This window comes from Cynoglossus semilaevis, chromosome 13 (genome assembly GCF_000523025.1).
Source record: "Cynoglossus semilaevis isolate Cse_v1.0 chromosome 13, Cse_v1.0, whole genome shotgun sequence".
Lineage (NCBI taxonomy): Eukaryota > Metazoa > Chordata > Actinopteri > Pleuronectiformes > Cynoglossidae > Cynoglossus > Cynoglossus semilaevis.
In genome coordinates this window covers 5,654,852-5,682,398 of record NC_024319.1, presented here as the reverse complement: position 1 = coordinate 5,682,398, position 27,547 = coordinate 5,654,852, and the positions used below count along the sequence as shown (strand labels likewise).

General features: G+C 39.8%; 3 protein-coding genes across 4 annotated transcripts in view; 2 read left to right on the top strand and 1 right to left on the bottom strand.

The window, feature by feature from the left end:
* Positions 1 to 6,763, bottom strand: part of mboat1 (membrane bound O-acyltransferase domain containing 1) — a 9,405-nt gene extending 2,642 nt beyond the window's left edge. Inside the window, exons 1-6 of the mRNA XM_017037652.2 lie at positions 6,132 to 6,763; positions 5,018 to 5,163; positions 4,610 to 4,687; positions 2,650 to 2,745; positions 1,092 to 1,147; positions 444 to 498 (exon numbers count right to left, since the gene is read on the bottom strand). Of these exons, the coding sequence (XP_016893141.1) occupies positions 444 to 498; positions 1,092 to 1,147; positions 2,650 to 2,745; positions 4,610 to 4,687; positions 5,018 to 5,163; positions 6,132 to 6,221 (521 nt within the window). The 5' untranslated portion in view covers positions 6,222 to 6,763. The remainder of the gene's footprint in view (positions 1 to 443; positions 499 to 1,091; positions 1,148 to 2,649; positions 2,746 to 4,609; positions 4,688 to 5,017; positions 5,164 to 6,131) is intronic.
* Positions 6,764 to 7,402: 639 nt separating this feature from the next.
* LOC103388290 (transcription factor E2F3) lies at positions 7,403 to 19,069 on the top strand. Of its 2 annotated transcripts, none has more exons than XM_008323211.3 (8): positions 7,403 to 8,004; positions 11,057 to 11,231; positions 12,725 to 12,855; positions 12,955 to 13,043; positions 14,365 to 14,523; positions 14,891 to 15,005; positions 15,215 to 15,356; positions 15,494 to 19,069. In XM_008323211.3, exons 1-8 carry the CDS (start codon positions 7,723 to 7,725, stop codon positions 15,784 to 15,786), a joined length of 1,386 nt encoding a protein of 461 aa, XP_008321433.1. In that variant the 5' UTR covers positions 7,403 to 7,722; the 3' UTR covers positions 15,787 to 19,069. The 2 variants fall into 2 exon arrangements, with proteins under 2 accessions (XP_008321433.1, XP_008321434.1); XM_008323212.3 differs by having other exon boundaries at positions 7,408 to 8,004; positions 11,057 to 11,177.
* A 582-nt stretch (positions 19,070 to 19,651) lies between these two features.
* cdkal1 (CDK5 regulatory subunit associated protein 1-like 1) overlaps positions 19,652 to 27,547 on the top strand; it is a 182,052-nt gene continuing 174,156 nt past the window's right edge. The window contains exons 1-3 of the mRNA XM_008323210.3: positions 19,652 to 19,832; positions 20,769 to 20,932; positions 21,127 to 21,239. Of these exons, the coding sequence (XP_008321432.1) occupies positions 20,775 to 20,932; positions 21,127 to 21,239 (271 nt within the window). The 5' untranslated portion in view covers positions 19,652 to 19,832; positions 20,769 to 20,774. The remainder of the gene's footprint in view (positions 19,833 to 20,768; positions 20,933 to 21,126; positions 21,240 to 27,547) is intronic.

The window sequence follows — 27,547 nt, the reverse complement described above, 5'->3', positions numbered from 1 at the left end:
AACGTTGAACGTTTTTGTGTCATTTAGGTGGAAAAATGAGCCGGCTTGAAGTTTGACTGGGTAAAAATGGTGGCAATGGTTGAAGTTCTGTCGATGAACATGCATAAACACTTAATAGCTATCATGCAAAACAATGTCTTCTTTCATAGTTCCCAGCATGCTCTTTGACATGAAGGAGCTATTCACCGTGACTGCATCTCCTCGCCATCGTCCTGAGCGGCTAAAGAAAGAGAAAGACTGATTTATACTTTCTTTTTTTAATTAATTCAGCCACAACCTGCCGTGCGACGGTGGAGCCAGTTGTTATTAATGCTGCAGTGTGTAAGGTGTGTTCATCAGAGAGATGGAGATTAGAGAAAAACTGTTGATTTTATCTGAGGTTTATGACACCTGCATTTATACAGTATATATTCACACATGAATTCTTTTTATTCATCACCTACTTTATGGCCTGAAGCTTCTGCTCTGGAGTCAGCTGCTCAGATGTCTTATATGTACCTTAAAGAAAGGGACGGCATCAGTGAAAATGGTTAGTTTACTGGCTTGGAATGATTTCATAACATGACACTAGACAACACTAAAATGAACAAACTAACAGATACTCCATCAAGAACTGTTAGAGTTCCCTGACCTCTGCTTCTGCCCCATGATTCCTTTGCTGTGTCTCAACTTTAATCATGGAAACTACCAGAGTGTTATCAGTGTGGTTGAAATGTTGACTTTAAATTGGTAGATATTTCAGCGTGTCGTGCTAACAGCTGATACTTTCTCAGACTTTGTGAGATGCGACAGTAAATGATGTCGATTGTTGTCCTGGTGAGTTGAATGTTACAGGTTCCCACATGTTAACACTGGTATATCGTACTGCACTGATGTCTCCCACCCACGTCTGTGTCAATACCAGAACTCTGAGCCAGGATATACAGAAACTGCATGGCTACAGTAGAAGGATTTGACAGAAAGTAAAGTGTGTTTCTACTCCAAACAGGGAGCCAAAATGAACTCCACTGGACCACTGCACTGAAACAGCCTTATGTGGAATCCCAACCCTTATATCAAAACCAATTCCAGTCTGTGTGTGTGTGTGTTACCATCATGGAGTTGAAAAGCCAGTGTTGTTATCTTCTGAGTGACAATCATCAGAGGCCTGTGGGGAAAAAAAGACACTCCTGTCATTAAGATGGAAATGTTTCTTCTTAATGCATGCTAAAATAAATCGATGAAGTCAGCTGATTTCTTCACATGGAACAGACAGTAACGTCGGAGTGTTTTTATGCTGTATTATTATTCTGTTTTCAGTCTGATTTATGTGCAGGCATTTTGGCTACAATGGTTTCAATCAATAGTCGAAGTATGTGCAGGCATTTTGGCTACAATGGTTTCAATCAATAGTCGTTGGTGTCAGTTTGTGACCTCTGACCTCTTTTAACCCATCACTAAAGTGAACAGTGGCAGCTTTAAGCTGCTCGGGGACGGTGCCATGCTCAGAGCACCTCAGTGGTGACTTGGCAGCTGGTGGACTCAAACCTGAAACCTTCCGGACCCAAGTCCACTTCCTTAACCACTAAGCCCCCACTGCCCCTCTCTTAGTGAATAGACAATGAATAGACTGGTACTTTTACACTATACCTCTCTTAGTGAATAGACAATGAATAGCCTGGATGTAGACTATGAAATATAATTTCCAAAATCATTTTTCTTTCAAAATGGATATGTACATTATACATGTAGCTCAGGGATTATATAACAGACAAAAGCTCACAGACACACAGGACAGCAGCCAGTATGTGAGGCCTACATTGTGCACACACCATGGAAAAGTGAGGCAGTGAGCACTGGCTGCATGTGCAGCTGGCAGCGTTTGCTCAGTGGAAGCTGGCAGTGGGCTGTGAAGAACACATTTTCAGGCTGCCAGCTGATGTGTGCAGTTCACTTCTGCAGCCCACAGACTGCATTTTTCCACACGGATCCTAGTGTTGGCACGATGAACAAAATATGACCTGTTCTGATCACAAAGTCAGTAAAGAACTGCTTTTTGGAAATGGTCAAGGACTACATTTAAACGGTCGGTTCCTGTTGGGAAAACCAACACAAAACAAACCAAAGTGGTTATTGGAATTTAACTCACTGAATTTATAGCTCGTGTATCACACCATCCAGGTGGTACAGTATATACTGTATATGTGAGGCTGCCAGCACAGTTAACCAAACAAGAAGTGACATTGTCAACTGTTACTGACAACACCAGACAATGACATCATGCATTTCATTTGCGTTTCTAGGAAAACCCCATGTTGGTATTTCAACAATGCATCACAATAATCTGCACGTGACTTTGTAATGTTATTGTAAAAACTCCTTGTGACGAGGTAGTCTCTCGGTGAAGAACTCAATAGCAGCTCGGTGCAGCTCAATATCCACCTTCACCCCAATGGACATTTACTGTGAACCATTGACACTGCAGCTTTTTAATCAGTGAGGTGTATTTACATAAGGCCGTGGCACTGAAGACTGTTTGGAGGCAACGGACAGGCTGGATACAGTCACTGATAACATGAGAACTGCACTAAAGCTCAGGTGATTAATATACTGTCACCAGGGGGGGAGTGGTGACTAGACAGAAATAGAAGTGAGGCAACTCCTCCTTACCCAGAGAAGTCAGTGGAGAGAATCCCATAGTTGAATATATAGGCCCGGCTCACTTGGCATACAGTCAGATAGCCCATCGCTGTTGCCATGGCATACCTGAGAATGAAGAAATGAACAGATTTTTATTATATCGAATAATAGATATATCGATATTAGAAATGCCTAAAATGTTTTTGTAACGTGCAGTTCCCATCCTCCAGCATTCTGCTACTGCTGTCCACCATCTTACCTTTTATTACTAATGTAACTATCAATCATTCATTGAGTTATCTTCTACTGCAGGGACAGCTGCAGCCAATCACAGCCAAGTCCTCCTCTGATGAGGATGTAAACCAGTTTTGCTGCAGTGGTTCTGTCTCAAAGATATACATGTCACTATTAGCCATGATAAGCTATGAACACTAGACGTGAGCCCAGACTGTACCATCAGCCTGTTCTTCTGGGATCAATAGCTGACCCACAGATTTAAACACTAGACGTGAGCCCAGACTGTACCATCAGCCTGTTCTTCTGGGATCAATAGCTGACCCACAGATTTAAAGTCATTCAGAACGTGAATAATTTATTATTTATTCTTTGACCAAGTTTGAATAAATATAAAGCTATAATTTTGGACCAGCATGTTTAACCCAGGAACAAGGAACCAGTCTTTCAAAGTGCTTATTATCTGTGATCACCAGTGACTGTTGTTGACCTATTTAGTAGTTCAGACTGATCATTATAGCTGTACTTACATGAAGAGAAAAAAAAGGTCACACTTATTTAGCTGTAAAATGACTGCTGTAGCCCACCTTTTAGTGAAGTGATATAAATTAAAAATATATGTTTGTTTGACGTGTTCCCGAAAATCAATCAGCCAGATGTTCAATATCACCAACACTATACAGAGCATTGGTAAAGATATTACATTTCACCTGTAGACGGCTTTACATGTAGTGTTATCCCTCACTGATAAGACAACACCCACCTTTAAGCCCCATCTTTATTTTAAATTAAACTGCATTTATGATAAGTGACTTATAAAACAAAACAGTCCTCATAAATCATAATACCATAAATCAATCAACAGATTATGCATTACTAAAAATGGTGAGATTACTAGTTTGAAACTAAGGTCATTGGTGTGTCACATGCTGCGTTGTGCACAGGTTGACTCATTGAGTTGCTGTTTTAAATATGTGCTGTGGTTTGACTTTTGTTTAATCTGAAACTATGGTGACACTATGTTTAGCTTTTTTTCAAGTGCACAGAACAATGGCAGTTTTATCTTTCCCTTCTTAAAGCAACTTGCCATGGTGAGTGAAAAAAAAAACAATGTTTTTTTTTTTTATATATACAAATTCACACTAACCCCAAAATATGAAGAATTAAACTTAAATGTCTTTGGTTAAACTTCAACTCCAGTTATGTTAAATCCGGTCCAGTCAGAGGGTTAGGCTGATTTTCACTTTGATGCGTCCATCAACAGTATTTAGTTGAGGTCACTTTAACAGGTAATTTTTACCACAAATATACGAAAATCCAAATCAGATTTATTACCTATGTCCTTATTTTAAAATAATAATTCCATAAAAATCCCAAACTGTATTTCCTTCACTGATCATTAGCTGTTTCACTATCTCCCTGAGCTGATCTGCCTGCACACCCATATATGACGTAAGCGGTTTCTGGGCTGATCTTGTCCGACTTGTTCACTTGGAGTCAACAGTAACTAAAACTGCAGCGCAAAAATGAAAATGAGATGCTGCTGCAGCAGCAGGTCTGTCATCCACCTGCCACCGTGATGACTTATGACACACGCAGAGTCCGTCTCAGGTATGTTTCAAAGCACAACTTTGTGTCTACGTGAAAAGGTAAACAGGACGTCAGTCGTGATAATGAAGGAGCACAATTGCATAGTTTAAATTATTGTTTCACCACATACAATAATTCTGTCTGGAGTGTGAAGACAGAGACTGACCTGTGCACATTGTTAATGTCAGCGTTAACAATAATCAGGTAGTTTGCGACCACCACTGTCAGGATGTGGGCCGAGTACCTACAGAAAAACAAAGCAAATGTCAGGGTAAATGCATCGTAACGGATTGTTGTTCCTGTGAATCATCCTTCTGTCCTTCACTCTTATCCAGCACATTCCAAACCCCCCTTTCCTACAATGTCTCTAAAGCTGCAGGACTCTGGACACTGAGGGTCTGTCCATCGATCACTCAAATGATTATCATGACTTAGGTCATGTATCTTCACTTAACACATGTTCCTCGTGGACTAACGGGAGCTCATTGTAGAGCTCAACAGTGGACGCAGTCAAATCTGATGGGAGAATGTGGATACTGTAGTAAGACTGTGTGAGACAATGTCAACGGCGTACCATCCAAAGCAGAAGATGAGGAAGGCAATGCCGAGGAGAGTGGCCACAGCGTGTCTGACCAATGGGTTGGCATGGTGGGGACTGAGGTAGAGGCGGAACCAGAAGGCAGCAGCCAAGGCAAACAGCTGACATGCCAAAAAGTTCACCTACGTAGGAGAGATGGAGATACAAGTAGAGATTACATGTAGTAAATGTAAAAAAAAAGAGAGTTTGTTTATACAATGACAAAAACTCACACATCTGACATCTAGCCGCACAATGATTTACTTAAGGCTGCAACTAATTATATTTCTAAGATCAAATATTATCATTCACAGACAAGTAATTATACAATTAAATGCTGGAATGACTCGATAAATTGTGTAAACAAAATGTCGGAGCAAAATAATATAAAAACCTTAAAACATCATTCACAAACCAAGGAGTCGGAAAAGGACAGACAAATAATTTTGTTTATGTTTATTCGTCATTGATTCGTATTTGCAGCCTGAACCATTAATTGGTGAATGTAGGACAGTCAGCCTAATAATCTGAACTTTTTTATGGATCATTAAAACTATTATTATTTGTTGAACATCAGAAACTGTGATGTAGTAAGTGGTTACAGTAGTTGTCTAATTGATGCAACCCTGATTACTGATTATTGACTCAACCGTTACCATGTCTTTTAAAGATAAATTCCATTGTGATTTTATTTTTTAAATCTAGTTTTCTTGATAAAAAAAAACAAACAAAACTCTGGTTTGCAATGACAGTCGACACAAAATACATGTTTGTGTACAAAACAAACGTAAGAACGTCATCACAGCCATGATATTTTAAGCAACTTTTAGCAAACCGCAAGATTTCTGCAGTTTTCGTTCATTATATGGATGCAGTCGACAGATTAAATTGAATAAGGGCGTGAATGGCTCTACGGTATAACGTACAACGTGACGGTTACAATCTGCAGTGTGGGAGTTGTGATCATTGATAAAACACACCATGTCGCTCGCCTCACTGACTCACTGACATGACACCACACTCTTTAATAGTTGGTTCATTCATTAAAACTTCAGAACGATATTCATGTATCCATACCGGTATCTCCACGGTTTGCGGTGGGCGAACGTACCTGGTCGAGGGGAAATCCTAGGAGTTCACTGACAGGCAGCAGCCACTGACATCCAGTGGTTTTGAAGGCAGTGTCCGCCTGTTCAACCATCCTGCGCACTTCTACTGTTTGTGCGACACCTAAGTCGTTCACGCCGAACGCCTTTCCTCTGCTCTCCTTACTTTATTTGTTAATTCCAACTGCCTATTCTTTACTGAAACTCAACAACATTGTTTAGTCCGAAACGTTCGGTGACGAGTTAGACCAGTCTACGGGGTGACAGAAGGAGCATGGCACTCCCAGCTCTCCTCCTCCTCCGCCTCCTCACACGCCTGTCCACAAATATGTCAAGGCTGACTGGAGCGGATGTAGCAGTGTTAAGCATATCCGGTTGGTCATTTGAACTTAAAAGCACGGCTGACGACTCCAAATCTAACACGCTGGTTCAAACATATTTTTTCCCGTCGATATTGTGTACCTTCACAGTGAACACGAATGGTATATATGCGGCACATTGGGTGATGTGCAGTGTGTGTGAGGTCAACCCAACATTTACACAAATATATCTGTAATTACCAAAAAGCCTTTGCGACACTGTATCCATTTTTTTTATAACATATAGAAAAATAATTAAAATATGGTATATTCATACTCTTCCCTGCTACTTTTAATCACACTAATAATAACAATAAAAACAATAATAATGATAACAATCATAGTAATCAACGATTTTCTGCTTTAGAAAAGGCAGACAGCTGTCCAATGGGCAGGTAAAGGCAGGGCTCGACTCATCCGTTATTGGTTACTGACTGACTCTTTTTAAATTAAAAATCTAAATTGTTTTATTCATTGTATTACTTTGTTCGTTTCTCGATTACTTGAGTATTTTACATATTTCAATTCCCAGGAGACTTTAAAAATAAAAATAAATTCGAAAGTGATAACAGTGAATACGATATTGTTCGTTAAAATGATGGAGTTTATTACACATATATCATTTACATTGATCTTTGACACACCTTTCCATAACGTTATTTTTATATAATCAAGAAATAGTACAATTTGTATTTAGTTTAACGTTTTATCAGTGGCTTCTTCTCCATTTTTTTTCTTTCTATGATGGTTCACTTGCGCCGCTCTGCGTCCAGAGAAGGGCACGAGCACAGCGTGCTTCCGACGTCACCTATTTACATCTGCCAATGAACACGTGGCGCTCAGATTCTTGAGCTGTGATTAGGCAATATGACAGCAAAAGGGGTGGAGATTTGTTCCAGGGCAGCCAATGACACTGAGCATGTAAATTCCGTTTGAAAAACTCCCGGGAAATCCGAGTTTCGCGGGAGGGCTCTTGAGCGCGTAAACCGTATCCCTTCATTCATCAGGCCGTTTCCTGAAGCCATTTCTAGACAGTGGAAACGAGAGTTGCGCTACTTTTTAATCCGTTGCATCTGCCTAAATGCACTTATACAGAGAAAAATACTTGACAGAAGTCGATGAATCAGATATTCATCTTCACTTTTGTCTGATTATTTTTGAAATAATCGTGACGGATTAGCAGCCAGCAGGGCTCGAAAGTAGATAGACAAGAAAGGGGTTACCCCGCAAACGCAAGATGAGAAGAGGGATCTCCTCGGCTCCGGACAAAGTGATTTTAGCTGGGGTTGGGGGCTCTTCTCTGGACAGTAATATAATTTTAACCACCCTTTCAGATCGTTTGAACCCAGGACAGTCCAACGCTACTTATATCCAAATTATTACCGCCTCTCCGCCTTGTAACGTTACACAGACATCGAATGTGTGTTTATCGGAGCCTCCAATAAACAACATTTACACAACTCCACAACAAGCTGCTGCAAACGGATCCGGACAACGACCCACTCTGGGAAGACCGCCGGTAAAAAATACATTCTCACAGTTCAATTTGGTAAAAACAGCTAGCCCACAGAGAAACAAACTGTTAGCCTGCTAGTTTAGCCGAGCTTGTTGTTTCGGGGCTGCTAACATTAGCTGCTGCTCAATAGCCAGAGCCTTTTCTCCAACCACTCGACTCAGCTAAGAGGCTAAATAACCAACGCTAGCCTTCTCCAATAAGTAGGGTAGTTGATGTGCGTTGACTTTATGGAAGTAAACGACAAGTTTAAGTCAGTTTTGAGTGGTTGGGAAGGGGGGATTGTCACCAAATAGCGTACAATGCTAACTCGCTGGTGCATTTGAGTTGCTTTAACCCTGGTACTCATATGGAAATATTGGTAAGAGATGAGTAACGTTAGCGCTGGCCTAGTGGTGACTGCTCTTAGTCTTTTTTAATTTGGGGGGTTGGGAGGAGATTAGTTCATAGTTGTTCCCCTTTAAACGATGTGTAACTATAAACGAGGGCATTTTAACTTGACTGACGATTTTTTTTATTCCAGCTTTGTAAAGTACATTGTTTCTGCCTAAAAAATGTTAACTAAACTCTGCAGGAGCTTGGAAAACAAGTTAGCTAGTCGTAGTAGTATTGAACACCAGTAAACTACGTTTTTTCCCCCACTCTTCTTTGTCGACCTGTACTTAAATTAATAATCGAATGCGAGTTGGAAAATGGGCAGTGAGTACAACGTTGTAGTGCCCTTCATAATAAGTAAAGTAAGACTTGACTTTGTTGCTTTTCGTGCTGCTGGTGCACGTTTCCTCTATTATAAACGTGCAGAAACCACACCATATAGGTTCTTCGTCTTCAGGGTGTTTGGTTTGAGGTTATTCATCTTTGATGAACTAAAACAGACTGAGTCTCAGTCTGAAGCCATGACCAGGCAGAGGGTGAGGGGGAGCAGCCTGCTGATATAAAATGGCTGACATTTTGGCTGTCAACAGAGGGCATGCTATTTTCCTTATACTAGGCCCAGACCATGTCTGAAACTATTGTTGATTTGCTTGATTTTTGTATAATGATATTCTACGTTCAGTAGAACTGAGTTCCCAAGGGGTGAGATGTTGCCTACATCTGCTTAAACACAGTGGAATACTGCCAAAGTTTTCCCAGATTGAAAGGATTATTCATTAATCCCTGTTAAGGCTGGGAAAAATAGAACCTTTTTTTTTTTTTTGCTTAGCCTGAACTGAAACTAAGTCGTTAAAATGTATTCAAACCAAAGTCCGTTTGATTTAAGTAGTGGTTTTGATCTGCATTGTACAGATACACGTCAAGCACTTTTTACAGAGGTGTTTACAAAAATACAATCACAATATCACTGCCACTGTTCATACTGTGATTGTCTACTGTGAGATTTTTGTACCTAAAGAACCATACGAGGCTATGACAAATGATGTGCCAGTCTGTGTGCTCAAGCATAGCATTTAGCTTTTGCAGTCTTAGTGAAAACAAAAAGCAATGCTGTGCTGTGTTCTTCTTCTTGGGCTAAATAAGAGAACCTCCAAGTTAGAAACAAATATGGCATATTGTTTAAAACTCCATGTAAAAGCTATGTCACAGACTTGGTTTGTACCAAGTTACTCTCCAAAAGAGTGCTTGATAAAAGGGCCTGTATGAAGGTGGCCATCTTGCCATAGCCACCTAGCGACTGAACTGCACCAGAATTAGTTGTAAGGTATATTTCCCCAAACAGTTGGAGAGAAATTTAATGCAGTTTATTGTGAACTGTCTTTTATGCTTCTGCCCCCTGCCCTCCTGTTGGGTCACATGCAGCTTGTCACTAACGTGTCAAACGCCTGACACAGAATTTCACATGAACTCTTTGGACAGAAATATTTAGCTCTGGGAACAAAGGCAACAGTAAACAGTTAACTGTATCACAATCTGTTGACACTGATTGGGGGCTTCTTCAAGAGTTGTTAAATTTGCGCCAAACGGTTAATGTAAAAAGGGGGCATCTGTCCTGTTAAAATACGACTCTAATTGTCATCTTGTGTCTAATGACTCTGAAAGTAAACATTTTATCCAGTTACATGGCAGAGTTTAGAGAGAACACAAGCCAATGGAATCATTCACTAACAATAGAAGTATTTAGTCATAAGATGCTGATTTTCTTTTTAGTGTATCATGTTGGGCTTCTATCTAGTTACCAATGTAAATGTGCTGGGTTGTGCACACACACTTGCAATTGGCAATGTGCATAGCCTGATGATGTAAAACTCAGAATAAGCTCAATATATTATAACTAATGTTTATTTAGGTTGGCAAACAACGGATGCGAGGAGTCCTCCAACTCTGAGCACAGGTTTTCTGAATAGTAGTGGGAGAAAAGTCTCACAGCACTGCAGTGTAAAAGCAAGTTATATTGAAACTTCTATTTATGCTCTTCACTTTTTCTAGATATTTGAAACGGCTAATAAAAGCTGCTGCAGTCCAGGTGGCTGACTGCAACTTATCTTGAATTTATAATTATGTTGTTTGTAAATGGAGGATATGTTAAAGTTAAATATCCTTAAAGGGATATTCAGAGAATCTTGCCAATCTGGGAGCCCAGTAGTAAAGAAGTAACAACTATTGGTTTTGCCTAAATTAAAAGTTTCTGTTAAGCAAAACTGAAACCCTGTCATGTTGATCTTGTGATCACACCAACTTGGTTGAAAAATAAGGAAGATGGTTGTCTTTAGACAAACTCTTAGTTTGAAGTTTACATTGTTACACAATATTTTAAGATTTCCCGTTTAAGCAATTATTATTATTGAGTAGGGTTGAGATCATACCAGAGGATGTGACTCATTCTGGAGATATGTGTGCTGCTCTTGGTCAAACCTTTGCCAAAAGAAACATAACTGTAGTTTGTGATGCTGTACACGTGTATTATAAACACAGGAAACCCATCCCTGGTCTATAAGGCTAAATAACTACAGTTCAAAATGTAAAGATGAATATGCTCTATAAAATAACTGTGGCTGATATTGTTCCAAACATTCCTTGAAATGGCTTAAAACTTGGTTGAAATTGTTTTTCTTGTTTTCAGGCAAAAAGGCGATTGGCACTGGATGATTCGGATCACCAGTACCAGTCAGAACCCACCAGAACTCCAAGAGGAAGAGGAGCAGCCACAGCCACCAATGGAGCACGGCTAAAAACTCCCAGAAGTAAGAGGCAGAAAACATCTTCAAGGAGACTTGTTAACATCACTGCATTTCCAGGTTGTGTATTGTGAAGAGTGGACCACAGAAAGTTCTGCACACACAGTACACAACTACAGCCTAGACTCTATAGAGGGAATGGGTATAGTTGCATATAAACAGTCAGACTTAATCTATCTCAACCGGTTTGATTTCTTAAGAGAAGAGAGTCACTCATCCAACTGGCTGCTTCAGTTTCAGGTTTTAATCGACCTCATGTGTTCGGTTGTGTTTAGGACAACGGGTGCAAATGTTGTATTGTACTTCTAGAGATAGTATCTATAGGAATAGTTACTTTGATTTGGAGAATACAAAATATTGGTGAGGTGCTTGGTCTTCAGGAAGCGGTTCAAAGTAGAGATGCTTTTGAGAGGAGCCCAATGAGGCTGTAGCTGAAAAAGATAAGCTGATGACCCTCAACCCAACCCCAAATAAATATTACATGTACGGATACTTCTCTCAGATGATTCAATTACTTATTCTAATACTATTGGAGTTAAATTCTTAACTTGCACTATTCATGCAGAACTGTCCTGCTGTACTTGTGTCCTACAACATACAGTATATTAAACATTTAAAGAGTAAAACCTGAACCGTGGCTGGTGTGACTGAGTAGTCACTTTTATTCTATGCAATCATGCACTACATCCATATGGTAGAAGCTGTAGATGATCGTCACAGTATATGGAAGATAAAGATCGGAGGCAGCTGCAGCCATTGTGCTTCTCTCTCTGTAGCACACTTTGATGATACACACTGATGCCCTCAGCTCAGAACCATTGATAATGTCGTGCACAAGCAGCTGTGTAGTATCGAAAATTTTTGTATTATATAAATCGACGTCAGCTGGTAATTATTAAAGCTAATGTTTAGACCAATTTTTGTCCAGCTGCAGAGCCTTTGATGTGTCTTGTTTTTCATGGAAGTCACAAACTGAGTCTGAGTCATTTGCCTCCTACTTCCTGTGGAAAAGAAAACACTGGTCATTTGCCATAACACTGTAATAATTTCCCTGATGATTAAACATTGATGTGTAGACCAGGTTACAGTTGTTTCATCAAGTCTATTGCTGTAAGAAGCGTTTGTGAGGAAACCTTAATAACCGAACTCTTGGTCTGTATATGAACCTGGCGCTCACAGGACATTATGAAATTATCTGAAACAAAAGATTGATGTTATAAATCAATTTCTACAGTTCACTGGTCAGTGTACTATGTTTAAAAACATTTTTAATATCATCTATGTTTTAGTAGGACTGGGTACATTTTTATTCAACCAATAACAAAACTGTAACATAGATATAAGAATATCTAATACATCTAGTCTAATACATGCAGAATCTGCCCAGATACAGCATAGCTTTTCCATTTTGTGCCAACTAATTCTTCAGTAGTTCTACTGATACTGATGGAGGTACAGTCCCTGAGTTGTAATGTTTTCTGAACAAATATGCTGCTAAATTAAGTATAGCTATAGCTTCGGCTAATTATTTTTCTCAACTCTTGCAACCTCAGCGCCCAAATCTCCACCAGAGAAGACACGGTACGACACCTCCCTGGGCCTGTTGACGAAGAAGTTTGTGGAGCTTCTGGCTCAGTCGTCTGATGGTGTTCTGGACCTCAACCGTGCAGCTGACACCTTAAAGGTACTGATGCTTCTGACTACATCTGTTTTTGAACTGCACCTAAAGAACAACCAAGGCACAGTTTACTTTTTTTTTTAAATTTAATTCGGCAACCTTTAGGTACAGAAAAGACGGCTGTATGACATCACCAATGTTCTGGAGGGCATTCACCTCATCAAGAAGAAATCAAAGAACAATATCCAGTGGATGTAAGTTTACATTGTTATCCTACTTTGTTCCTCTGAGTTTAGTAGTTGGTTTAAACCAGTGGTTCTCAAAACCAATATAAGGGAAAAAACTGGTTTTCTCTGCAGCCCTGCCCCACCCATGTTGACCCATTCACAGCTTTTGTTTCAAACCTCCACCTTTGGTTCTGTAATTCCTACAAAACTGCTGTTCCCATGGAATATATTGAAGGAAACAAAACTAAAACAGGAGCAGTTTTACTCTTGTCGATCAAATAAAGAAAAAATTGAAACGGAATTGGTTTGATTTTCCAGATACACTCCCTCTCTTCTCCCAAATTCAAAAACTTGTGGCTCATCCTCCACTTTGTGAACCACTGGTTTGAACCATGGTGCACCCATGGCTTCTTTGTTTTTGGCCATTTTCCTATCTAATGTTGTGTCTTTTCTTTTATCCTAATCCTGTCCAGGCTGACCTAGGGTCAGTCGACTTTACTGCTACTTCAGAAATATCGGAAAACTCTTAAGAACCGGACTTGTCAAATACTCCCCTTAAAATAAAGACAATTGCTCCTTTATGCACTTTATTTAGTAATGGACAGTGTTGTCAGTGTTGATGTCAGTATGTGACCTCATAATGCTGTTAATTTTGTGTCAGATGATTTTTGTCACTGTTTGTTGAAGTAGAATTTGAAAGAGATTCCTTGCTCTCATTTCTGATGGGTCACTAGAGCAGACAGATTAGGTTATACTGCCACCTGTTGACTGGCATTCTTTGGACAGGTGTTATTTTCACTATCTCAGCAGCATGGACAGAAATATTTTGGACATGTGTAATGTACCGTTAATGTGGTGTGTGAATGTTAACATTTGATCATAGGCCACTGGGAGGGCACCAGACTGGTGTTTGCATGTTCTCCTGTGTGTGCAAGTGTGAGTTGTTGTTTGTCACTGTGGTCTTTTGATTGACCAGCGAATTGTCCAGGGTGGACCCCGAGACCCTTACCACTTACCAGCTGAGAATGGCTCTGGCTCCTTTGCAGTCCTGCATAGGATTAAGTGGTAGAATGAACAAATGGAAGTTGTGATGTTTATTTCAACAGAGTAGAGCTAAAGTAATCGTTCTGTGGTTTCATTCACTGCTGTGTTTGTACCCAGTCTGTCAGTTGTTATCGTTAAGTACACAAATGAAACACTGCCACTTATATTGGTTTGTAATTAAAAAGGAAGTGGTATCAAGGCAACACTACAGTTCACTACTGATATATCACAAAGGGCAAGTGTTGAAAGCAGGATGGACCTGGCGACTTACTTTTACACTGTGAAAACCCTCTTTTGCCTACAGGGGCTGTAGCCTCCTGGAGGTCGAAGGAGCGTTGAGCCAAAGACAGAGGCTGACTGCTGAAGTTTCTGCACTGGGAGAAGAGGAGCAGAAGCTGGAACAGCTGATCCAAAGGTGCACTCTGGACATGAGGAACATGAGCGAATCACCTAGCAATCAGAAATATCCTTTTGGTCGTGGGTTGAATATCAGCAGTTAGCCAGGATGTTGACGTATGTAAACCAAATCTTACTGTGGTTTTATTCACGTTTTAAATGAGTGCCATATTTTATTGTTATGAAATTACACATTGCTGTAAAGTTGAACCAGTCTACAACACTACTACACTAACACTAACTACAGTCTGTGTGAATCCACTTATCCTTAGTACCAGCCTTTAATGAAGGACAGACTGTTGGGCTGAACATACACCTTCAAGGTGTTCAAACATGGTGACTGTTGTGTTGACTTTTTGACATTTCCTTAACAGTTCAAACATGGTGACTGTTGTGTTGACATTTTGACATTTCCTTAACATGTTGTTTCTTACGTATTCATATGTAACATACCAAGACATCAAGCAGCTGAAAACCCTCAAAGACCAGACTGTTATTGTGGTCAAAGCGCCTACAGACACCAAACTAGAAGTTCCAGACCCAGATAAGGTTTGTACCCAACACAGCACAATCTCACATACGGTACTGTAGTCATCTTCAGTCTTAGGCTTCATGTGAATGTTGAAGCATGCGTTTATTTGGATACCCCTGGTTCTAACTTAGAAGAAGATGGATAGTAATGTTGGTCGTCTTGTCTATAGTAACTCTTTACCTGTCCAGTTTTGAACTTATTCTGATATTTTTTTCTTCTTCTCCAGAGTTTGTCCATTCACCTTACCAGCACCAAAGGTCCAATAGAAGTTCTGCTGTGTCCTGATGAGGACAATGACCCTAGAAGTCCTGTTAAAAATGGCAGTACAGACATCAACGGAAACTCCCCGTTCCTAACAGTTCTGCAAGGTTTGAATACCTCATACTTGAAATACCGGGTTTTTTTTTAGCAGTCTCTTGGCCATTTAGAAGTTTTTTTTTAATTTTTTTTTTTTAAGCAGTCTCTTGGCATTAGATATGACTATTTCATCTGTTTGTTTCCACAGATACCACCTGCACCACAACATCCTCAAATTCCTCTGTGGTTCCTCCTCCAACCTCCTCGTCCGTCTCTGTTACCACACTGTCACCAATCTCCTACCCTTACACCAGTCTTCTCCAACAGACAGAAGACCAGATGCCATCATCGTTGGGGCCATTCTTAAACCTTGGCCCTCCTCTCCTCGACCAAGAAGACTACCTTCTAGGTCTGGAAAATGATCAGGGAATAAGCGATCTATTTGATGCCTATGACTTTGATAAAATGCCCTCCTGCCTGGATGACCTCCTCTGCAGCTAGCAGTAGCTAACTGGCGCTCAGACTGTGCATGGGAGAAACATTGTATATCAGAAGAGGAATTTTGATGCCTGCGACTGACTGCAGTTGGTAGAAACAAATTTTAAATCCATGTGTGAGAGGAATCGAGGGCCATCTTTAGTCCCAGTGGGACTCAATCATGTGTTCAAATGGCCTTCAATGATTTCACACGCAGATGCAACTGGTCCGTGTGCAGACCACATGGGTAAGTCCTCCTCTCAGGCCGTGTAAAACTTCATCTCTAGCTGAGCGTCAGTGGGCATCTGAAGATGTTACAATCTGAGATGGAACAAGGGGTTTAAAAATGTCAGCACTTGGTTTTGGCATTTCTAGCTGTTCTCATTAATTTCAGTTTAGCAGGTCATTCAAGGAGTGTGCAGATGTGATCAAGTCAAACTGTCACCAAGTGGGGCTTCATGGGAGAAGGGAAAACGTTTGAGTGCGCTTGCTAGGACCTTAATTCATCATTATGAATTAATGAGTCATTTAAACAAAAAATAACAAAAAAAGCAATGATCATTGGCTGTCCACTACTTAAGCTGATTTTAGAAAGAAAAACAAATATAAAGTAAATACAAAAATTGGATGTTTCTGGATCCATCATCTAGACTACAGTGGTAGTTTACAGTGTAGTTATGATGCTGAAGCTTCAGCCATTTTTCCCATTTGTACTTCCAATCTGTCAATTACAAAGAATGATTTAACACCTTTTTTTGTGCTGTGAAAAATGTTTTAGATGTGGACGTAGAAACGATTTGATGGATCCTTTAGTAGAATTTTCAAATTTATACCTTTAATTTACAATGTGAACGAGCGTATGAACCCCCAAAACAATCCATTTATCCGGTCAAATCTACAACTAACTTCTTGCAATAATATTAAAAATACATATACTTTGACCATGTGGAAAAATGACACAGTCAACTAGTGAAAAAACTGTTTTGCTGCTTTTTACTGTTTCCTGCCGTGATCCTCTGAACTGCCGTTAAAAAAAGCAAAAAGTATTTCTATCCTCTTCAGTTTCTGTGTGCTGTGAAATTATCTGATATCTCATAAGAATTGTTGGACTTTGACCACTTGATCAATGCTGCTAATTCAGTATGAGCTGAAAGCAGTGTGAGAAATGCGCTAGGTGAGCACGTCTGTTTTAGGTTTAGTATGGACTGAATTTTTAAAAGATTTTAATACTGTAGTCATGACTAATTGTGGTCACCTAGAACTGAAGAAGCAGCTCAACCCTACTAGAGACTGTAGCATGTAATGACCCGCTTGTGTTTATAGTAGGGAATTAAAAAAACGAAAAACTTTAAAATATATTAAAAAAAAAGCCTTTATTGTAACCAAGGAATTTGAATTCAGCTGTGTCTCATGTAATCAGTGTCGTTAATAATAAAAAAAAACAAAACAACTTAGACCTGAACAGTAAGGCTTTGGGAGGTAATTTTTGTTCCATAGATACTAGAAACAACAGGACCTCGGCTGCTTTACCTTTTTCTAAATATCACGGACAACTGACTGGCCTGAGACGTGTAGCGTTGAATCTAGGTCCGTGGTTTCCAAACTTTTTCTGCACCTCCCCCCATTTGTAGATGGGACCATTGTCAAGCTGCCTCCCCCGTCAACTTATCTGTACTTTATTAAAAACTGTCATGCCTAAAAATGGATATTGTCACTGAAGAAAGTATGATGAAATTAGTCATAAATGTTGTTTTTCTCCACTGTGACACAAAAATATATTAAAAACTATGTGCCCCCTGCAATAACTCAGTGGCCCCCCCAAGGGGAGTCTGCCTTCCACTTTGGTAACCACTGATCTTTAAAAGATCCTGCGGCTGCAGGAAATATTGCTGCTGCTCTTCCTTAATGCCTCCTCTTCAGCCTGACTTGTATGCGCTTGAGTCCTTCTGTTTGTAGCCTGTGTGTGTGTGTGTGTGTGTGTGTGTGTGTGTACATGTCAGAGACTCGGCTCGCTGAAGAGATGGCCTGCCATCTGTAAATTGGTGTACAGGTTTCTAAATGCACACGGTACTGTCAGCCTACCTCTCGATCCAGATCTTCAGCGATGGTGGGAGGAGTTGTGGTAAATGCCATAGTGTGAGTGTGTTTGAATCCATAGAAACGACATGGTTTTGATGTGATGATAGTAGAGGTTTGGTTGCACTTTTATCATGTGAGCTGTGTGAGATTCACAACATACAACATACTCCTGTGTAGTGTGTACATGTATGCCTTCGCTCTAGAGACAGCCCTAAGCTTTCACTGTCTACAATTGGGGAAAAAAATGGGATGTGCGTTTTCTGTGATACTGAGTCTTAGTGTGTTGGTCTATTTTTTTTTTTAAACATCTTTCTCATGTTACGTTTTAAGCGTAACGGTAACATTTCCAAAAACAGAATACATTTTGTTTATTCACATCCAGTCATTGTCATCTGATAGCAGGAAATCAGCAAAGTAAAATTTACCCAGAATGCATAGCCTCAAAACTCTTATTTGCACTGGATATGGATATCAATTTTTATGTATTTATTCTAAAATCAAAACCCTTTTCTCAATCAGGTTGGTTTGGTGTCTTTGCTAATTCTTAATCCAATCTATCTCACAAATTTCAACAAACGACCAGAATATGGTCCTTTTTTTTTAATGTCTGTGTGAAGAAGAGGTGAAGCTGTGAAAACAGTTGTACCTTTTCATGTCTTTCTGATCCGATGTTAAAGATTATAAAGCCCTGCTAGTGCAGTTTAGCAAGTGAGTATATAGATGTACTCAGTGGGGTAATGGAAAAAATAAAAAAAGTTCATCAAACGTGTGATAAGACAATACAACTATACTGGAACTTGGAAAATAATACTTTTTTTTTTTTTTTGGTTGAGCGTTTATTGTAATGCAGTTTCGGAGAACGTTAACATGATGAAACATTCTGTAATGGCTATGTAACTCAAATAAGTTTACTATTTCCAGGATAGAGAATTGACTTATTATGATGCTAATGCCAGTTTCTTATTGTGATGAGAGCAAAAGCTGTAATATCCCATTACCTTGTAACATCCCTGACAGTTGAATGCATGGATGAACGTATCTCTGCTATTGAATGCTAACAGTAATCTGTTTTCAATGTGTGATATTCGTTTATATAAATGGTTTCTTTAACAACTGTTAAATAAGGAATGTGCATTGTATTTGTTAAGGGGGAGGGTTCAATGGATTTTTGTACGTTTTTTGGGCGTTTGTAATTCAAATTTTGAATAAAGATAATATGAATAAGAAATAAGATGAGACTTTATTGATCCCACAATGGAGACATTCAGTTGTTACAGTAGCGAGATACACATAGTATATACAAGGTGTATTTCAATAAATAACCTTTTTTAGTATGACAAAAGTTTAAGTTCACATAGGCGTAAAAGCAGTTCACAGTGTTGCTATATACACTAAGTCTTGGCGATAGGCAAATTAGAATAGCCTTTATTGTGATTGTAACACGGGGGTACAACGAAAAATATTATTAGTATAAATACTAATAATTCATGAATTATTACGGGGTATTGTGCTGAAAGAATATAAACAACACAAGGCTAATGGTGCTTTCATATTGTTCAGTGATCACGTTCGTCCATGTCACATGACTAGCAGTCGTTAAATGTATATCCGAAGAAAATCTTCACCAACATCTACCTTAGTTCTTGACTTTTGAGGCTACAATAATAAAAAAAATACGTTATTAATCCTAATAACGGATTGACACGTGTGTCCTCACGTTATGAAGCAAATCAGTTATAACAAATACAACTACCTTTGTGAGAAAATAGAGAAAATTGCATGCATCTCAAAGCATTGCTGGTTGACGTCATCTGCGAATTGCCAACGTCAGTAGTTTGTCCCTCTTTACCCACCGTATCCACGCAAAGTATGGCGAGCTCAGAGTTGTGACTTTGTTTTGATGGTTTAAAGAGGTCGCATTTCCTAATTTTAAAAGAAAATTTAACAACGTAACCACATTTAGCTCAGGCGGTACTTTCATTTGTATCGAGGTAAGACATTTCTGCACTTTAACACGCTGTCATCCTGCGTTAAATTAGGGACACGTGCGTACCGCGAGCTAACGATGCTAACGATGCAACACATACATGGACATGTTTATCAAACGTCAGACTACGGGCTGCAGGATATCGGTCAAATAAAACACTTTGATTCCAAAATTGAACACAAAACCAGTTTATCCTCCTTGTGTTGTGTAAATGTTAAATGAATAAGTACGAATCATGCAGAAGTATTATTAAACGTCAGCCTTAGCATAGTAGCTGCTTAAAAAAACCCAGATCCTTCCGGTCTGTTCTGGACATGATCTTGGCTTCACATGTTACATTCTAAGTTTCTTTACTAATTTATGTAAATGTTTCTGGCATTAAACGGGAGATATGTGGATTTGTATAAGGCCGTTTTTAAAGTCGTCCTTAACGACAAACAAACAAACGTATCAGGGTTCATTTTCTTGCAATTTTCAATAATCATTGAAAAATATATACTCTAATCTAGCCATTTGAAAAGACCCTTTTTTGTAAATATAAATTAAAAAACTGTTAAGTAATGAAATTAATTGTAATTGTAAACGTATATAAAGTAAAGTACGTAAAGTAAATCTTTTTGAACTCGTTTGGTAAGTACATAATATTTGGAAAAAAGCGGACGTCTACAGTCACAACAAAACGTTGCTGGTCAGTCACAGTTGTGATTTAATGACAGCCTTTGTTTATGAGTACTGTCTGTCTGATCACACGGCTCTAGATCATCCACTTAAGCTAAGTTGTCTCCAAAATATTTCCTCTCAGATACTTAGCTGCTGTATGTTACCGTGTTAAGGATTTTCCAATTGGTGTCTGCAAGATCCATGTCTTTTAAAGGTCTATGTATTGGACCAGCAGCCAATATTCTGCAGAAGAAAGTAACACTGAAAACCTTATTTTCAGACGATCATGCCGTCCGCTGGTGACTCACTGATTGAAGACATTGAGGACATGGTGTCCTCGAGTGACCCCACTCCTCATGAGAGACAGGCAGCGAGAAAAAGCATCATACCAAGGTCCAGAAGGAGAAAAGAGCAGCTGAACAACGAGGAGCTGCAGACGGACAGGTAGAACAAACAAAACAAACATTTTACTGTATGATGTGAAGTGTTTAGGGTACTTTGGTTGCTGTCAGAATATTTATTTCGTTCCAATTGGTAGTTTAGGGTTTAGGGTTAATTTTCTAAAATAAAAAAACTTTAAGTATAAAAAAGCACTTTTTTTTTTACTTAAGACATTTTCTTGGTTGATAATTTCCCAGCTTGATTCCGGGGACTCAGAAGATTTGGATGAAAACATGGGGCTGCAGTCACAACAGCTCAGATGGAGAGTACATGGCTGGACAGTTGGCTGCAAGTGGATACAAAATGACTGGTAGGGTGTTTTGTTAATGTACAGATGTGAATGATCAGTCTTCCATTAAATAAAGCCTAATAATAATAATAATAATAATAACAATAATAATACATGTTAAAACTATTTGATTTTCTAAAAAATATCTTCCATTATATTTTCTTTTAAGTCAATGTCATTGCGATCTTTGAGCAGAAGAGGGCAGTCTTGTCCTTTCAGTCCGCTTTCACTTTTACGTTAGTGGTGATCGATCTCTTTCAGACTTGATTGTTATAATCAAACGTAATTAAACAGATTATATACATATGTATATATGTATATATATATATATATAGTAATGTTATATTAATGTAAATATCATCTTGTTGTAATTTTAACTTCACTTGTGTCAGTCTTCTTATGTTGATCTAGCAGTTGTATGACTTCATGAATGTAGTTTAAAAGTGAGTATTAGTGGTAATACTCCTTGTGACCTCAGGCTGAATTTAACTTATTTCTAGCATTTTGGGTCAAAGAGACTAACGATGACTTGTGCAACATGCAACACAGCCGCCCCTGGTGGCTAGTGTAGGCACTGCCTTGAATTTATGTAGGTAATGGTTAAAATCTTAGTTAGTGCTGTGCTGTGAATGCAGATATCTGCGGTGGTTTTAAAGTTTTCTAAGGGTAATAACTGTTTCACCTCAGCCAGTGTCCTGGATTGGAAGTAACTTCACTGTGGATCAACACAAACCCAGATGGTGTAGTTTGTTTATCCATTTATGATTTTTTTTTATAAGTAGACATTGAATCGACAAGGTCCTGTTTTGTTCAAGAGCAGAGGTTCAGTTTCAGACTGAAAACCAAATAAAAAGGCAGTATTCATACTCCCTGTCCCTGATCCCCGACCTATCGTAACAATTTGAACTTCCTACTTACAGTCAAAATGTAACTCATGGTAAAGTACATTCAGTATGAATGAACACAAAAGCCTCTCTGGAACATGATTTTGTGTAAATATATATTGATTCTGGTCTTATTCTGGTTCTGAGGATGTTTTGTAACTATAAAAGCCACTTTTTTATAGCTGAATTATATTTCTGAGTAGAAACTAGTTTCTCTTCACTGAAGTCATGAAAAGCCTCTTCTACTGCCATTCATTTCTCTGCTTAAGGTCAGTCGTCAGTGTTCTGAATCACACTCATTATTCTGCCACGATTGCTCAGATTCTATATATGTTTATGTGGATTTTATATTTAATTTTAATTAAAAAAACATTTTCTGTACTTGTCCCATAGTGTGGACATTGTGCTGCTTTTTATATTTTTTAAAATGTATTATGTTCATTAAGAATTAGAGATTTTCTATGAATTGCAGTGGTGTTTTGGATGTGAACATGTCATAAGGGTGAAGGTGGGCAAAATTAGTCCAATCTACATAAGGAGCTATAAAAAAAAAACCAGGGGGAACCACTGTCATAGTCCACGTGATTTGACCCTGGGGAACTAGAATTAACATCTCAGCCTGGTTTACAGGTTTGAGGATGTATTTTCACACTTGTGTCTGTTTCAGTGTGGCTGTAGAAAAACATGACCTCACATTCACACAATTCCTAACAACACTTGTTGTGTTTTACTGACCATGTGAGTTGCACTCTCCATTGTCAATGGCAGTAGTTTCTATTTTTATTTTTTGCTTTATTGTGTAAACATCTTGATCTGATGGAGGCTCAGGACAGATACATTTGAGCACCTCAAAGATCAGTAGCTCTCTGCCAAACTTTAAGATTTTCAGCTTTGTGTCTCAGTGTCCTCACTCTGTTTTCTTTCATTTCTCCCTGCATCCCCTTCCTTGAGTGTCTGCATTTTCTGTTATTTTTCCTTCTTTTTTTTTCTTTGAGATTGTTAGAAGGAGAAATTACCTGTCATGGCCAGAATCAGAGGAGATTGCACTTAGAGCAGTTGGTGATTGTTTTGAATGGGTTTGGCATGGAACGCAGTGCAATTGTGTGGAATGGCATGAAATTGTTAGGAGTGCAGTGAAGGGACTGGAATAGTCTGGAATGACAAGGACTGAAATGGATTCCTGATGTGGTCTCCGGTCAGATTGGACATGAGGACGTGAGTTATATTGTGTCCTCGCCCCAGTCGAACGGTTGAAAATGGTTATGTTAATAACAGAGCGATACCACCCTGATGTCTGTCAAGGCAGTTTGGACAAAGCCAGACTTCTACTGCATGAAAGTGAGCTGTTAAAAACATGACATCACCTCCCTCCCCACTCCAGTCTGTTTCTCTGTTTAACACCCCCCCACTCCCACTCCCACCCACCTCTCTGTCCCTTAATCTTTCTCAGAAATATGACATCACCTGGTGTGAAAAGTAGTAGTAGTTCTCGTGTTGGCCCCCAGGTGGCAGCCTTGGCTCATGACGGGAGCTGTCACGTCTCTACACACCGTCAGGATGAGGTCATTCTTTTGCAGAAACTCAACTCATTCATGGTTTTACAACTTTTTAACCTTTTGCTCCTTCGACTGCAGGCGAGGTTCAATACGAACAACAAAGTTCAGTCATATTTTCTGAAGAGTGTGTGTTTGGGTTAGGGTTAGCCCTAACCCCTAACCCTTGTTAGTTAGGGTTAAATCCAATTTGTAATGCACAAAAATCCAATGTATTTACAGTTTAAAGAGACAAAGTCTTTTGGTTCTTGTCTGCATTTCTTGTCATCTGTTGGTGCTTTCATTTGCTACTGCTTTGTTCTGTCAGAGGTCATGGGGCAGGTGGTCAGTGTGAAGTCTCCAGTTACCCCCATCAATGGGCAAGATTTTAGATGTTGGAAAAAAAAACTACTCAGAAAATGATCCATTGGGCCAAAACCTGTGGCGTTTTTTTGGGGGGCAACAGCACTAACCACTGCACTCCTGTTCGACCCTCTGAACACTGTTTGTGACGGACTACACTTGCTCAGTCTCTCTTTGTCACAGGCTGCAGTTACTATATGCAACCAAAGGGGGCACTGTTTACCAACAATTATGCACTGACGACAATGAACTACATTTGTGCAGCAGTCAGAGCAATGTGCCAAATAGTGACTTCATAGAAGACACACACACAGATACACACACACAGAGATACACACACAGATACACATATCCTTCATGAAAACTCACACCAGGATATTTTGATAGTTTTTGGCTGCTCTCCTCCCATCTCTCCCTGTCTCTCCTCTGTTGTCAGCCAGCCTCACACACACAGTTATTCAGTTAGGATTTTACATACCGGTTAGGCAAAATGACTCCCTAGTACACAGTGTCAGCCAAATGAGATGCTCTCAGTTCCTGGTTCACACACAGACGGTTGGAGGATATTGGTGTCAGACACAGGGTGTGAACTGTTTTCGTAATGTCAGGCGAGGAGTTAATTGTTGAGCAGGTATTTCAGGTGATGCTGTTGTTGTTGACGGACAGTGATGATGTTGCACACAGTGGAACATTTTAACAAATCATTTTGACCTGACTTTTTTTTTTGGCCTTTGAAGGAAATTACACTGGAAGGTTTTATGTTTCAATATAATTTTAAGAGAAAGTAGTTTGAGCTGTTTTTTTTTTAAGTATAGTGAATGTAGTTCTATGACGTACAGTTATTGTGTATTTATACAGCGTCTGCATCCATGAGTGTCAAATTAGTATGCCTATGTTTTCAGCTGTTTTCCAAAAACATTTTCTTTTGTTACTCCATCACGTCTGCTGGAGCGTTTGTCTTCTTGTACTCTCTGTGATTATATTACATCACTGTAGAGTGTTCTCTCTCTCTGTGTGAGCGTGCGTCTTGCATACGTGCCATCTCATTCATAAAACGGGGGAGTGTGTGGGGAGCTCGCGATTGGCCGCCCGAGCGCCGCGCAACATTACACGCCGCGGCATTACAGCCAATGAAAACGTACAATCTTTTTCTGACTCCTCCCCTCTCTCCCCACGAAACACAGGACACACATATACATACTCACTTTAAGCGTACACATTCAGCTCACATCACACTTTCTGTTCCCACACATGGCTACAGATGTGGTGGCGAGAGAGAGAGAGAGAGAGAAAGAGAGAGAGAGAGAGCTCAGATACTGACAGCTGTCATTCTTCAAAGATGAGCCATATATTGTCTGGTCGGCTGGTGTGTGAGAGAAAGACTTACCCCGTCTTTAAACCAACCACAACTGTGTGATTGTGTGTGTGTGGGTGAGTCAGCTCCACTTCTGATTACTGAGAGAGAAAACAGGTTGAAGAGGGGAACGAAGAGAAGAGGAAGGGTCCATGTGGAGGAGGGAAAGGAAGAGGAGGATGCTGGGATAAAGTGTACAGCAGGCGGAGACAAATGCACTTAAAGCCCAATCAGCTAATGCAAAGGTTGTGAGGGAGAGAAAAGAGGAAGGGATGGATGGAAGGAGGAAAGGGACGGGTTCGGGTAAATTTGAAGAACGGTAACAGAGTGGAGAAAGGGTGTGAGACGTGGAGGGGGCGTGGCTGAAGGCAACAAGGAGAGGATGAGCCGTGAGGGGAGAAAAAGAGGAAGTTGTTACTACAACAGATTTGAATGAAGTGACACAGGCGTGAGAAAAATAACTAATCCTACATCAACAAACACAACAGATACCTTTGATTGGATATTGAATTAGCAGAGCAGATATTTGACAAACGGACCACCCCTCAGTCAAAGTGTAATTCTTTTTGAATATATCTCTGTGTTATCTATGGAACACTACAGTTTACCTTTTTTCTCAGGTATCTGTACTCTTTAATCCCAGGTCTGTTCACACAGCTGTTACATACCTCACATTTCTGTCTCATGTTTGTGGGTTGGTCGATACAAAACCTTCTTTTTAACTGGCTGCTGTTGCTGGGGTGATGGTGTCTCTGTTACGGTGAAGTACAGTCGGAGATTTGGGTATAGGTATCGGATTGAATTGGGCTTTAATTGTTTTTTTGTGTTTTTTTCCAATGTTAGATCCTGAAATTTTGATCAATTTCAGACCAACACCGATCCTGAGTATCAGCTCGAGCTTTAACTGTAACACTGTTTGGAGGCGGTGATGAAACACGATAGCTTTTGACTTATAAATATTTATCTATCCCTCGGAAGCATACACACACACACACACACACACACAGAGGGGCTTTGAATTAGTCCTACAAAAAGACCTATGAGTCCAGGCAGTCGTGTGGAACCATTTAGAGGTCAGGGGATTAGAGTGTTCCCAGGTCCTGTGCCTTGTGAGTGTAAATCTATGTAGGCCTGTGTGTGTGTGTGTGTGTGTGTGTGTGAGTCCCACACACAGCGCCACATACCTCACCAGAGGAGACAGGTCACAACGTGTCAGAGTGTTGAGGATCCATAATGGCCATTTAGCCTTCTTTTAGAATTCCCCAGAGAGAAACATGAATGGAAGTGAAGGAGGAAAATGGGAAAGCCGGTGTAAAGTGGGGATCACCGCTCAATCTCATCCATTGATTGCTCCGAGGAACGGAATTCTGACAGCACAGAATGACCCGAGGAGGACGAGCATCGCCGAAAGGAATTGTCACGGGAATCTGCCAACACAAACTTTGTCTTTAGGATTTATCTGCGGCGTCCCTGGTGTCGTAGATATATATCCGCTACTCCAAAGACAGGGCTGTAATTAAGTACATGAATTGGTGATGTTGAAACTGCATGACAAGTGGCTGTTCTCTGTAGTCCCATTGTCAGACCAGCATTCACCGGAGGATAACAGTGCTGTAACTGTCAGTCATTATTTAAGAATGGATGGATCTTCCTTATCGCTCGCTCTTCTTATACATGATGTGAAAATCAAGGACGGAGAGCTGTGGCTCAGATGGAGCCCTTTATGTCCCTCTGAGGAAATAAATAAAAAATAAAAACAGCACATTGATTTGGAAAAAGAGAAGAGATAAGGCAGTCTTGTTTAGCAAACAACAAGCAAGAATGATATAAAAGAAAAAAAATACAAGCAATAACCCAATGTCAGTCTTTGTTTTTTTTAATTCTGTCATTCATTCTTTTATTCACTTGCACCTTGGAGCCCACGTAGGAAAACTGTAGATAAATGAAAAGGCAAGGCGGTGAGGAGTTTCCTTTGCTGCCACTCTCTGGAGAATGGAAACCTATTCCCTATTCCCTGCTAAAGCCAGTCAGCCAGACACTGTTATCCCAGGAATACTGCATGCCATTCCACAGGGAGTGTGAATACCCTGAAGGGATATAATGGGAATATCATGGAGGAGATGTGAGTAATGGGATAAGGCAGAAGCTGAGGGAAACGTGCAGGGATGAAGGCGGCCTGGGGTACGAGACCGATGG